We start from the raw sequence: 14748 nt of genomic DNA, 5'->3' as shown, positions 1-14748 counted from the left end.
TCTTATTGAATCATTTCTATATTACAGATAAAATGGCTAACCAAGACGATACCCATGCCGCGAATGAATCACGTAATAATGTTGAAAAAGAAATCAAACGAGGATTGACTGTTATGAAGTCAATCATTCGTGCAAGAGACAAGGGTGTAAAATTTGAAGTACATTGGAGTGCTGAAGACCAACTAATTGAGCCTAACGGTTCAATGTTGGCAAGTTACATTGGTTTCCTTGTTCGCCAACATATTCCGATTACATGTGATAATTGGAGAAGTCCGGACTTGAAGGTTGGCAAGGAAAAAATATGGTCGGAGATACAGGTACTTACCATATATTGTTATATGTTTTTTTTGTTGACTATTTGTTAACCATATATTGTTATAATATTACTTTATAATAACACACTCCATTTGTATGTTTTTTAGAGATCCTTTCACATCGATGAAAGCCGGCAAAAATATTGTATTCAATTGGTCGGAAAAAGACTCCGAGGATTTCGATCCTTTTTGTGCAACAAATTTCTCAAGGATGAGGAAGGAAAATTTGTTGAAGGAGAACGGCCAATGAAGTATGCCGAGATTATTTCAGCCGATGAATGGGATAACTTTGTCGCCAAACGAAGAAACGAAAAATTCCATGTAATGTCTATTAATTATGGTATTATACAATTGTTAAGTTACTTGGTTCTAATATGCCTTAAACTTTTTTATCCAGGAAGTAAGCGACATAAATAGGAAAAGGGCATCAAAACCCGCGTATCCGTACAAAAAAGGGCGTACGGGTTATGCACGGTTACAACAAAGAATTGTGAGTATATTCAAATGCTATGAGCTTATACATTGTCACAATATGTTATAATTGATGATCTTATAATCTAATTCAATGTGTAGCTAGCCGAGGAGAAAAGTGACGCAACATCTCTTCCGGAGCACGTATTATGGAAGGCTGCTCGGGTTGGGAAGGATGGGGCTGTCGTTGAAGCGGTCCAAAATGTTTATGACGAATGTGTAAGTATATGTAACATTATTTCTTTAATTATATCGAAAATTTTGTTAGACATATAATTCATTTTTAATCTCCTCTAATAATATTTCAGGAGACTTTATCCCAAACCGTACCTTCAACCGAGGTCCAGGATTGCAGGAGCGTACTTAGTCGAGTACTAAATGTTCCTGAGTATTCCGGTCGTGTGAGGGGTAAGGGTTTTGGTGTGACTCCGTCGTCATTTTATAAAAAACAAAAACAAAAAATCCTACCAACAAAGAGGTGATGGAGACCTTGGCGGAGTTAAGGGCACAAGTACTCCAACTGCAAAACGAGAATGCAAGGTATAGAGAGGAAAGGTGCGCTTCCGAGGCAAAAGATACTAGTGACCGAGCTAGTATCAATCATCAACCGAAATTTCCCGAGGTAATTATATATGTTATTATGAAATTAAAATAGCACTTTTTTACTTGACACATATACAAGTTAACAATAACATTTATTATTGGTTTAGGGCATTTCACCTTGTCAGCTGTATCTATCGTCACCAACTTATCGCATGGTTGGCAAGGGAAAAGTGCACAATACTTCGGGTGAATTACTTCACCATAATCCCCTCCCGGTGGGATTTATGAAAGTTTCGGTTGACCTCGTATTAGATACGGACGCCCGTCTACCATTACCCGACGTTGTTTCAGAGACAACGTTGATGCGAGATGCAGTCGGATCCTTTGTTGGTTGGCCGTCAGATCTAATTTTCCCTGATGCCGAGGTATATATGTTCTAAATGATTATGAATATTTAGTATTCACATTTCAATTCAGCTACAATTATGATATTAATCAATCCTTATTACATGGTAATGTTAGACTCCTACAAGACCCACCCCTAAAGCTGGTAAAGGGATTTCAAGACGCATCGAGTCGGTTGCATCTCAAAAAGAGGTACAAATATATATACCCATTGAATTATATACACAACGATTCTTTTGCATCACAAAAAGTAATGATTTATTTTATATGAATTTTTAGGTTCCCGGTCGAAAGTTGAAAAGCGATGGTAAGGATATTCCAACGAAGGATATTCCAACGAAGGATATTCCAACGACGGCCGGGACAAAATCTCAAATTATGATGCGTCTTGAGAAAATGGTGGAAGAGTCCGATATTATGGACGGGTCCATTCGTAGTATAGATTTTGATGAAGGTGTTTTCGGAAAAGCTCATTTCGAAATAATTGGAAAGGAGGACATGCAACAACTTTTTGAGCACGACGAATTGGGCATCGCTATCATTCATACATACATATGGTACTCCGATCAATCTATAATTTACTTAGTTGAACAATTTATTTACACATTTCAATGAGTAGTCTAATATTTATTATGTTTCTATTTAAGGTATATGTATGACAAATTGATGCGGGGAACTGAATTGTGTAACCGTTTCAATTTTATTGCTGCTTCCCGTGTCAACGCAACGTTAATATCGAAAAATCCAACATCCGTAAAGAATGATCTAGTCGATAGATTCATGGCGGCCGGCGATAATACTACACGCAGTTTGTATTTTTTACCGTTTAATTCTGGCAACGGGTTAGATTTTCTTTCTAATAATTTCATTCTAATCTATGTATATCTTTTACGTAGAAAATTTTCATTCATCTAATTTTTGTTTTATTTTACAGTGGTCACTGGGTGTTGGTTGCTATGGATCTTTCGAGACTAATAGTGTATTATCTCGATTCGTTATCGGGTGATTGGAGTAAATATCCGGGTTTGAAGAAGACGGTTGACACGTAAGTGAAATTCCCCTAAATATTCGTGTGTATTTCTATATTTAATTATGTCTGTCAGATTGATCTCAATATACGTTTTTATTTTGTTAGGGCAATAATAAAATTTAGATCGAAAAAGAATTACCGCATTAGGAAGGACATTACCTGGGTCAGAGTTCAGGTATATATTAAGTATCTTATTTTTGCTTATAATAGTGTTTGTTTTTTTGATTATAATAGTGTTTGTAAGAAATTAACTATATATATATATTGTTTGTTTTTCTGTGTAGTGTCCTCAGCAAAATAATTCGGTCGATTGCGGATTTTTTGTATTGAGATTTATGAGAGATATCATTGCATTGAATCGTATAGACATCCCAAAAATGGTATGGAATAATAACTTAGGGTTTATTTTAATATTATCGGATAACTCATCTAATTTGTTACTAAATCATGAATATGTTTTATTCTCTTAATTGTAGTACTTTGAGGAATACAAATCTTACTCAAGAGCTCATTTGGATGAAATGAAGGATGAATTGTGTCAATTCATTGTTGATCAAAGAATCATATAGCTAGGTTGTATATTGTTGTACATATATGTATGGAATGTTGTTGTTGTATGCTGTTGTTGTATATATGTTGTATATTGTTGTTGTACTTTTACTAAATCATGAATATGTTGTTGTATATTGTTGATCAAAGAATCATATATTAATGTTGTATATATGGAGGATTAATGTTGTATATAAATGGATTCATGTTGTATATATCAATGGATTAATGGTGTATAACATTGGATTAAAGGATGAAATCAATATGAATTTTACACTTTTGCAGCATGCGAATAGGTTACCAATTAAATATCCACTGTTTTTCAAACAAATTTTTTTAAAATAACTAACACTTTAGAGGGCGCTTTCTGTAGGAAGCGCCCTCTAAACACTTTACATTGAGAACTTTAGAGGGTGCTTTGTCCAGAAAGCGCCCTCTAAACACTTTACATTGACAACTTTAGAGGGCGCTTTCTGCAGAAAGCGCCCTCTAAAGTGTTAGTTATTTTAAAAAAATAAGCGCCCTCTGAACACTTTACATTGACAACTTTAGAGGGCGCTTTTTCCAGAAAGCTCCCTCTAAACACTTTACATTGACAACTTTAGAGGGCGCTTTTTCCAGAAAGCGCCCTCTAAGGTGTCCCTTTATGGACCACTCCAGAGGGCGCTTTTTTCATAAAGCGCACTATAATGTGGCCCTTTAGACAGCGCTTTCTCCAGGAAAACAAAGCGCTGTCTTTACCTATGCCAGCGCCACTTTAGAGGGCGCTTAAAAGCGCTGTTATAGGCCAAAATAAGCGCCCTCTTTTCCCTTATTTGGCGTAGTGTCTTATTTTGTTTGAAGACTTTCCTTTGTGCATCGTCTGCACTTTCATGCAATGCTTTCAAATCAATTCTCACCCTATCACAAACATCTTGTGCGCCAAAATGACTTTCAGAATCACTCATCTATCCCAATTCTTTCCATTGGTAAATGTGATACGAAATTTCCATAAGCCATCATAATTGATCTCGCCAATCACTTGAATTCGCAACTTCCTTGTTGGTCTTGATACCAATTTATTGAGACTAACTTGTTATGAGAGAGAAAAGATTGTGAGAAGAAATAGAGAATTTAATGAATAATATATATGTCATTATTATTATTTTAATCTTTGTATATATTTAGCCTGCATTATAGATTAATTATTAAATTAATTTACACAAGAAACATAAAACAGAAAAGTAAAAGTAAGTGTAATTAACTAAATGAATTATAAAAAAAACTCTAACAACAGTTAAGCATAAAGGAGAGGCTAGCTTGAATTATTCTGGCTATAGATTCCATCCCTTTTCTATATTTATAATATCAAAACCATTCATAGTAATAGAATTAATGGAAAACAAACACGTATACGAAAGAACTTCAGAAGTGGGTCAATATATAACCTTGGTACTATACATATGAAGATACCAAATATCTTACTCGCAAAATAATTTAGGAATGTTCTTTGCTCAGTTATTGTTTGTGCTCCTGTCTATCAACAACAACAAAATCTCCTTTACTCAATAAAGCATTAACTGATCACTATAGACACAACTAACTAATCACTCAATTAGTGGACTAAATTATGCTTATTAATAGATATGGTTTTAAATCAAGTCCAACTTGGACTATTCGCACTAAGGCACCAACTCTTGGGTAAACCAATTCTAATTGGCTTCCTTGAATTCGACAAAATAAGAAAATACTAGGGTCTCATTTCTACCATCACCGAGTCTTATAATTCATGTTGTGAAAATGATGATCAATGATGCGACACAATATACATGATTAACTTGCACACTTTTCTTGATCAACAAAAGTGTAAAATAAATAAACTACAATATCTTGTATAATCAAATTGGTAGATATAGCTAGGTGCAAATCGATCAAAATTGAAAAAAAAAATGGTAAATTCTGATTTTTTTTTTAATTTGGAGGAATTAATGTTTGCTCTCTATTTTTCTATTTAACCTTTTTATTATTACTTTAAAAAAATTAACAAAACTTTAAAATAGAAATTAAATTATACAAATTAAAATTTTAAAATTTTAAAAATAAGAATATTATCTATCAAACTTTTTTCTATGTTATGAAAAAAACGGGAGAAAAAAAGCTTAATTGATATAGAAAATCAATTTAATCTACGACATTTTTTATATTTTTACGTGTTATATGTTTTAAGAATTTTTTATAAGTTGAGTTATTTAGTTCAACTTTTTAGAAATTTGTTATTGAGGTTAACTGAATCGTGTTATCGAATCATTTAAATTTCATTAGAGACATTCATACGATTCAATCATCGATTCTTTAATCTTAGAACTTTAATGAATCGATGGTTGGACGAGTTTTAGCAGCATTTCTTTTTATAGTGTTTGAAATCTAAAAATAAAATAAACCACTATAGTATCACAAATAATTGCAAAATATAGGTAAAAAGTGAAAAATACAAAAATGAGAGAGAATTTGAAAAGGGGAACAAAAGCACCTATACATAGGGCCCATTACATGTCCTCTCAAAAGACCAATAGATGTTATTTTCATCTTTCTCCACTACACTCACAAATTCTTTCACCACCTCCATTATACCTCTCTTTCCCACAAACATCTATTAATTCCTTCTCACCCTCATATCTCACACAAACACACATACACTACTCATAAAATAATCAACTATACACTATTCACTCACCATGTCCATCTCAATGCAAAACGACACCGTTCAAGCCTCCTCATCTTCATCAAGACCTGGTGCCACCGCCGATCACCCATCGGTGGTAGCTCCTTTAAGCCGCTACGAATCGCAAAAGAAACGTGACTGGAACACGTTTGGACAGTACTTAAGAAACCAAACACCTCCGGTTTCTTTGTCTCAGTGCAACTTCAACCATGTGCTTGAGTTTCTTCGTTACTTGGATCAATTTGGAAAGACTAAGGTTCACTTACACGGTTGTATCTTTTTCGGACAACCCGATCCGCCTGCGCCGTGCACTTGTCCGTTGAGACAAGCTTGGGGGAGTCTCGATGCACTCATCGGACGCCTTAGAGCCGCTTACGAAGAACACGGTGGTTCGCCGGAGAATAATCCGTTCGGAACTGGAGCTATTCGAGTTTATCTTCGGGAAGTTAAGGAGTGTCAATCAAAAGCTAGAGGGATTCCTTACACAAAGAAAAAGAAGAAGAGGAGTCAAATTAAGGGCACTCATAATAATTCTTCTAAGTCCTTCAAGCAATTAGCTTCATGAGATTCATAGTAAGTTTTTCATATCAAATTAATTTATATTTAAATTATATATTTTATATATATATGTGCAGTTTTGATATAAAAAAACTTATATAGGTAGATCAATATTTGTGTAGTTTTTGACAAGACATGGTTGAGAATTTTGAAGCCATTTTTTGACTTTAGGGTAAAAAAAAATATTATACTGAAGTATACAAAACCCTAGCAGCAGAATACAAACCCTAAATTTTCATTGTTAATTGAGAAATATAAAATTGTTGGTGTATAGAATAATTTATTGATTAAAAAATGTAAGAATAAAATTTAACAGGAGAGGATATATACTTTTTCTTTTGTATACTCATTCTCTCCCTTTTCTTTCTCTCTCTCTCTCCTATCATTCAAGACATAATTATATTTCCTAATTAAATACTCCCTCAGGTGCAAACTTTATGCCAATTTTGGGCCTATTTCTGATTCTCCAAGATTTCTTGTGCTCCCTATGGTCATGTGACTTTGATATATAATCCATATAAGTTGCATGTGATTTACATACAAACTTACGTAGAATCTAAAATGTACTTTGGATTTTATGTATTTATTTTCTAAATAAAAAAATACATATGTTTTATTTAATACTATAACTTAGTGCTTCTTTAAGACCATTTGTACTACATTAGAGACTAGGTGGAAAAGTTAGTTGGTTTTTATTTGTCCCTATTCTATCCCCACAAACGTTTGGCTTATTTATAGGTGTTCAATGTTTGTCATATTTTTAGATTATGTTTGTATATATATAATCCAACAACTTTATTTTTGGTGCAAAGAGGATTGAAACTAAAATCACATTAACTATTATTTACTTGGTGTTTTTAAATTAGTTTATTTTAGTGTGTCGGTAAGTCTCTCCCTTTTTGTCGCTCACTAAGTTCTTCAACTTAATTGTGTCCATGAATTTGGAAAGTCAATATCCATTGATGGGAACTTGCCTACAACCTTAAGATATGCAATCCACATATTTGTACATCATTTATATAAAGAAAAGACAATGATCTTGATAGAAAAGACAACAATCCAAACGGATGATATGGCTCTACCTTTCGGTTGATCAATAGACTTATCAATAATGTCTCTTCAAAAATATTAATCTTTCTTAAAATCCTTAAGACTAGATGGATATAGTAGATCTTTTGCTTTTAGATGAGTGTTCACTTGGTTTCGATCAACGATAGACTTGTGAACAATTTGGATCGCATTCTTGTATCTAAAAAATATTTTCAATATTATTATGGCTTAACAATTTTATGGACTCTCTGGAGATGGAGATGTCTCTGATCACTTCCCTCTTGCGCTTAAGTATTTTTTTCACATTTATGGGGTTCTAAGTGTTTTAGGCTCAATAATTTATGGCAAAATGATAGAGTTTTATGATGTGGTCGTTAATAGTTAGAATGAGTTATTCTTCTACTCAAGTTGGATGGAATTTTTCAATTAAAAATAAATTTAAAATTCTTAAGAGGGATTTTATAAGATGTGGCATATGGAAGTGTTTGCTGATTTGGATGTGAATTGGATGTGAAGATTGATGTTATTTCGGATAAGATTAAGATACTAGATTTGAAACAACGAGCAATTCGTATTATAATATATTATGAAAATATACGTTATGAGTGAGATTTTTTTTAATGTGGGGAAATACGAAAACTCTTTTGTTTTCTAAAGATCGCGAGCTTGTTGATTTAAAGAAGGTGACACAAATGTTGTATACTTTTGTTATAATATAAAGATCACAAGAGAGATGAATAAGTTTTCGCTAAGGAAGTTTGTAATAGTTGGGTAGAAGACGTTTCCAACATATTTGAGATTTTGAAAGAATCACACTCTTAGGACTCGAGTCTTCATCACTAGGTCAACTCCTGGAGATTAGATGGTCATTTACTTCTTTTGGTCATTTCACTACACCCATGAAGAATAGACCGCGGTTAGATGTTGATTTATGAACTTTAGGATCGATGTTTTCTCAATTTTTAGCTATGCAAAGCTAATATTTCTTTCTTTAATATTTCTCTAGTCCCTAAAGTTAACTTAACTCTGCATATAGGAATTTGGTTAGATACTTGTATAAGAAGATAGTCAAAGTTCTTGTATAAGAATGAATTAACTTAACTGAAAAGTAAGTTTCATTTCTTCAAGAATCTAAGTCTCCCTATCAAGGCTAAAAACTAAAAAGTGATAACATAAGAAGTTCTTTTAGTGTTCCTTAGTGGAAGATCCGGGTCTAAGCAATAAGTATATGAGTCTACAAGGAAAAATTGTTTTTCTAAACTCACTCCTATTCTTAATAATATCTCAAAAAAATTTAAAAGACGGTCTACAACCCTGGAAAAATGGTTATCGATATCGATACAGTTAATGTCTATGCTAAAAATAAATTGTAGTTAATTCACATCGTGATTATTGCAATTAGTGTCCTGACAATTGCAATCAGGATCGTGATATTTGTATCGATCGAATTCGTGAAAAATGCGACGTAGTTGTTTTTTAAAATTCGAATCTCTATTTTATATCTCTATTTAGAATATGAGGTTCAAAAATAAATTATTTAGATCTAGAGACATTTATTTTCTTCAAGAGGCTTGAAAGGTGGGAATAAGATATTTTGAGCCTAGTGGTATGATGTTTGTAAGTTGTAAGTTGGGTGAAGAGGGAGGTCTAGTGGTTAAAGACTTGATACCTTTTAACTTGAATATTTTGGAAATGTGAGGTGGACTATTTTGGGTATGTTAAGTTTGAGATAAACACATTTTTATATGAAGATCATTTTTGAGTTAATATTTATTTATTTATTTTCAAATATACCTTTTATTAAAACTACTAATTTGTCTTGAAAAATACAGAGTTATGCTAGACACGTTAATATGCAAATGGTTCATTTAAAATTTACATACAAAATGATCTCATTAAATTTATCACCTATTTTTTAATATATGTGAAAAGAAATAATTGTTGTTTATAATAAATATAACTATTTTTCATGTCTAGTGCATGTGTATTTCGCTTTTATGAATAAAATTTATTTATGTATTGCAAGAAATAAGGTTGAACTAAATACAAGAGAAATATTTTTTTTTGGACATAGATTTAAACACAAGCACTATACATATTATTGTGATTCCCAATTTAAAATTATTATTTTCTCCTCGTATGCTTGTTCTCTCACCATGGGTTTAATATACACACTTAATAATAAATCATGTTTGAGATACTATTTTAAAAATTGTGTCCAAATAATAAAATTGCAAATAAAACAAACAAAACAAAAATGAAATATATCATGCATAAATGAAAAAGTTTAAACTAATTTGGTAATAATTAATTATCAAATTCTTTAATTTAATTCAATATTTTGCTTTAATCCCTTAATTAAAAATATGTTATAACTTAGTCCTTTAACTTCACTTATGTTATTATATTTAATCTCTGTTGATAATGTATCAAGTGTGAGTAGTGTAGGTAATAGTTTCATATTGGTTGGAAATGTGGAGACTTGAGCATTTATAAATGAGAGAACTCACACATCTATCACCTTAAGATTTTGGGTGAATATGTAGTGTGTCTCTCACAAAGGTGTTGCTTTAGAAAATAAGTCCCACAATATTTAATGTTCCCTAGTGAAAACTTCTCCCAACAAATGTTATCATGAGTCTTTAATTCGAGAAAGAGGTCGGCTTACTTGTATCGAAAGTCAACGGCATCACAAGGATGATGAATAAGAAATGTTTCGTTGAAGAGTGTCAACGGCGCTAGGATGGTGAATAAGAAAACCTTTCGTTGAAGAGTGTCAACGGCGTAGGGTGGTGAATAAGAAACGTTTTGTGCGGTACAATAGTTTGTGGAAGTAAAATGAGCTTCCACTCGACGGAAAGCATTGTGGACTCACACTTGAGTGGGAGTGTTGAGAATGTATCAAGTGTGAGTAGTGTGGGTAATAGTTTCACATTGGTTGGAAATGTTGAGACTTGAACATTTGTAAGTGAGAGAACTCACTCACCTATCACCTTAAGATTTTGAGTGAATATGTGGTGTGCCTCTTACAAAGGTGTTGCCCTAAAAAAGAAGTCTCACAATGTTCAATGCTCCCTAGTGAAAAACTCCCCCAATAGTCTCTTCCGTCAATTTTTGGCACAAAAAAGTTCTGATGATATGGCGTGACAGCAAGATATTTGTACAAATCTGAATCAGTATATGTAATTAAAAACTAATACATTGTTTAAACTGGGAAGGTTTTGTTTTCGGATTTTAAATAGTGTATCAGTTCTTATTTATATATGTTGATTCAGATTTGTACAAATGGTCATAATGTCACGTCACATCACCAAAACATAACGTTTTTTTTATTGAAATTGATGGAATTGATTAAATAGGGTAACAGAATTGAAGTTAATGGACTAACTTATAAAAAAATTTAGTTAAGAGACTAAAATAGAAAATTAAATTAAATTAAAAGATTCAAATATATATTAAGTCTAGAAATTATATGAGAACTAGAACTTTAATAACATGAGGTTAGAGACAATATGGATTGCCCTAGTGGTTACGTAATACGAAATACGGACTTTTTCTTTAAACTAATGTATGAATTATAATTTTTTTAAAATATAATTTTAAAAATTATATTGTTAAAAAATAACATGAAATTTTTTTATTGTTTAAATGACAACAATTCATCAAAATTAAAAAGTAATTTGCTTAAAAAGAGTCAAAATTTATTCAATAACATAAGAAATCTAAAAAGAGTAATTGAATTTTTAGTTTTCTTTTTATAAATAAATTAGACCATTAAAAAGACTTAAAATTGTATGGGCCAAAAAAACAAATCACCTTTTTTTTAGATTTGTGTACCATTAATGTATCAACACGCGCAACATAAAAAAGAAATTACAAACTTGATATGTATTATAATGTGTAACGTACGCATTTTATTATCTAATACTTATTTATTTATGGTACTTTGTCTTTGTCTGAAAAGGCGTTATAGCGTTTCATTGAAAACAACATATTAATTAGTCTATTATAGGAGGAGAAGTATAATATTGTGAAACTCATTAATATTATATATTTTAGATTCTCAGTACACTAATTTATAACTCTACTATGATGTTAGACTAGTCTGAATCGCAATGTTTATATAAGTATATGAAAATCAAGTCTCTTGCTTCTTTGTCTGAGACCGATCATTTATGACTATTTACGTGACCTAAATGTTATATTCGTGTGTGTAAGATATCATTTGAAAATGGGATATGTTAAACTTTAGTCGGTCTAATCGATTTGGTTAATTTAAATTGTCTCGGTTTGGTCCTAACCCGCAAATGACTTAAATTGGACGTGTTATGTTAAGTTTAGGTTCGGATCCAACCCAAACCACTTAAATGTACATTGTCCCCTAAATATGAAATCTAAAAAAACGAAATGCTTTAGAGAAACCAAAAAATACACACATATCAATTTTTTTTTTTAAAGTAAAATAGCATATACTCTTGTTATACTTTTATATATTATCTCCGGTCTTATTTGTAAAAGAAAATTCATTTTTAAATTTATTAAAAAATCAATGTATCTAGATTATATAATTATAACGTATCAAATACATTAATTATTCAAGCTATAAATAGAACATTAAGATATATAATTATAACGTATCAAATACATTAATTATTCAAAAAAAAATAAAAATTATTTTTTTCTTATAAATAAAACAAGAGAAATAGTATGTGTTTAGGCTATAAAGTTATAATCTTAAGATATTATTTGAACAATCTAAAAATATATACCATGTCTAGTTTGTATGATACAGTCATCTATTTTTACAATAATATTCTAAAGAAAATACATCAGTTTAAACTTTCAACTTTCTTGAAGACTACCTATAGATACCACTCTTACTCTTTAGATATTAGTGAGCTTTAGGAGAAGATGCACCTCATTTAAGAGGGTTTAAATCTGTTGTAACATTGCAACTCTAATTGTGTGCTTAACATCTTGTCCAAAGTTATATGTGAATTTGGTGAGCTCATTAGTTTGGATTATTTGCATTCAGGGCCACAGGAATGACTTACTTGGATTGGGAACTACAAGTATCATATGCACTTCATCTACTGATAATTCATCACAGGAAAACATTGGTAGATCCCAATTTGTAAAACAGAAGAACAGAAAAATAATCTTTTTAAAGCAAGTTTGTTCTGAGTAAGTCTTAAATATATGTACAACAACCTTGTAACTTGTAAGTTTCTTACATATTAGACCTCATCTTCAACCATGCAACTTTTCTCCACTATGTCAAACCTTACACCTGCTTTATATCTTATAGCACATAAACTCGTTTGATCAAATTTGAACTGTTTTGAAACGGGGTTTTCTCATGAGCTAAAGTCTTTCATTTTTATTTTTTTAAAACGTGGTATGAAAAGTCTTTTCCTTTCATGAGTTTGAAGTATAGTTTTACTCATCGGGTTTTAGCGAGTTTCGAGAACTTGAGATATTTTATACCCTAGGGATTTCATTTTGTTACACTCGTTTTAAGGACAAAGATGTAAAAAATGGCTAGTTAGGGTACCTCATGTTGAAGCCAACCATGTTTAGGGCATGTTCGACCGCATGATAATCGTAATGGTCAATCTAGTTTGCTGCAACATTTTGATATTCAACATAGGTACTCACACATTGAATTAGACATTTGATTTGTTACAGTTCAATTTGTATACCTTTTCATATTGCATTGGTGATCGACATTATCGAATCACCAAGAATTAACAAATTTTAAATTAACAAATTTTAAACCTAGAATGAAAACACAAGTGCAAGTGATAAATTTGTCGGATAAAGCTTTGAAGTTCATCATAAATAAAAAACTATTGAATTTTATTATGATAAAAAATAACTTTAAGGGTCACACTAAAAGTCTTAAAATACTTAAAAAAAACTTTAATGCTAAAAATATTCAAAAATAGAAATAAAATAGAAATTGCTAATATTGTGAAAAATAAAACAGAAATTGCTAAAATTGTGGAAAATAAAAGAGAAATTGTTAAAATTGTGGAAATTATTAAAATGATGTTTTCAGACATTAAAAAGTCCATAGATCACATCAAAATTGTGGGTTGGACTCGTGAGCGGTAGTTTTTTATTTAGAAAGAAATAATAAGAGTCTTTTGACATCAGACGTCAAACTTGCGCAAATCATGTCAAACCTTTCTGATGTGTGACTTCTTCTTCCATATGTGCAGTTGACCTTCCTACATCAGTGATGGATGATCGTCATTGTCTCTTACATACAGTTCGACATCATCATATTGATTATTGGCCAACATGTTAGAGCTTTGCTCATCGTTGTCCGACCTTTTTAATTCATGAAAGTGAGGTCATGTTCGTCCATACTTGGGATTTAATATCATTACGCATCGGCAGCTATGGAACTTCATCATGTTTCATCGCATGAATGTCTAGGAATTAGTTCACATAAGTATTTGATTGACCAAAGTCACACAAATGTCATTCGTGTTCTTGATAAAACGATGTGATCATTGCCCCCGTCTCTTAAGTGAACATGTTTACCATCACATGGTTTCGATTCTCTACATATTTTTGAATACTCGCCAGCAAATCTAGTGTCAATGTAACATGAGTCTACCAATATGTAATTGATATTATGATATAATTCAAGTTAGTTAGTTACTTGGTTAGCAAGTTAGTTAGTTTGTTATGCTAACTACTTGGATTACAAGTAATCTATTATATATAAATACATGTGTAGATAACTCTTAATATAACTTTTCAATATAATTACTTTCATTCTCTCTCTCTCTCTCTCTCTCTCTCTCTCTCTCTCTCTCCTATCTCATTCCTTCCTCACCTAAGTGCATCAACACTAATAAATTGGTATCTAGAGCTTCTGGTTCACTTTCTTGATCGTAAATTCAAGAATTGCACGTCGATGGTCATGTTTCAGGGGATCGTGAATCGTATTTACTGCAAAGATGAATGGTAGCAATGGTATTTGAAGGTGAGAAAAACACAAAAAGGGGGGTTGAATTGTGTTGGCTTTTCTCTTCTAAGCTTTTTCTTCTCCCGTTTTTGATTGATCTCAATCAAATTTTGAACACTTAGTTTAAAGTCTGAATCATAATCAC

The 14748-nt window shown here is 31.7% G+C and overlaps 1 protein-coding gene across 1 annotated transcript; it reads left to right on the top strand.

The window, feature by feature from the left end:
- The first annotated feature begins 5858 nt into the window (after positions 1–5858).
- On the top strand, positions 5859–12896 carry LOC127080835 (protein LIGHT-DEPENDENT SHORT HYPOCOTYLS 10). The gene is made up of 2 exons (XM_051021129.1): positions 5859–6586; positions 12657–12896. Exon 1 carries the CDS (start codon positions 6027–6029, stop codon positions 6576–6578), a length of 552 nt encoding a protein of 183 aa, XP_050877086.1. The 5' UTR covers positions 5859–6026; the 3' UTR covers positions 6579–6586; positions 12657–12896.
- Positions 12897–14748: the final 1852 nt, after the last annotated feature.

Source organism: Lathyrus oleraceus, chromosome 1 (genome assembly GCF_024323335.1).
Source record: "Lathyrus oleraceus cultivar Zhongwan6 chromosome 1, CAAS_Psat_ZW6_1.0, whole genome shotgun sequence".
Taxonomy (NCBI): Eukaryota; Viridiplantae; Streptophyta; class Magnoliopsida; order Fabales; family Fabaceae; genus Lathyrus; species Lathyrus oleraceus.
This window is presented reverse-complemented; position numbering and strand designations above follow the sequence as displayed.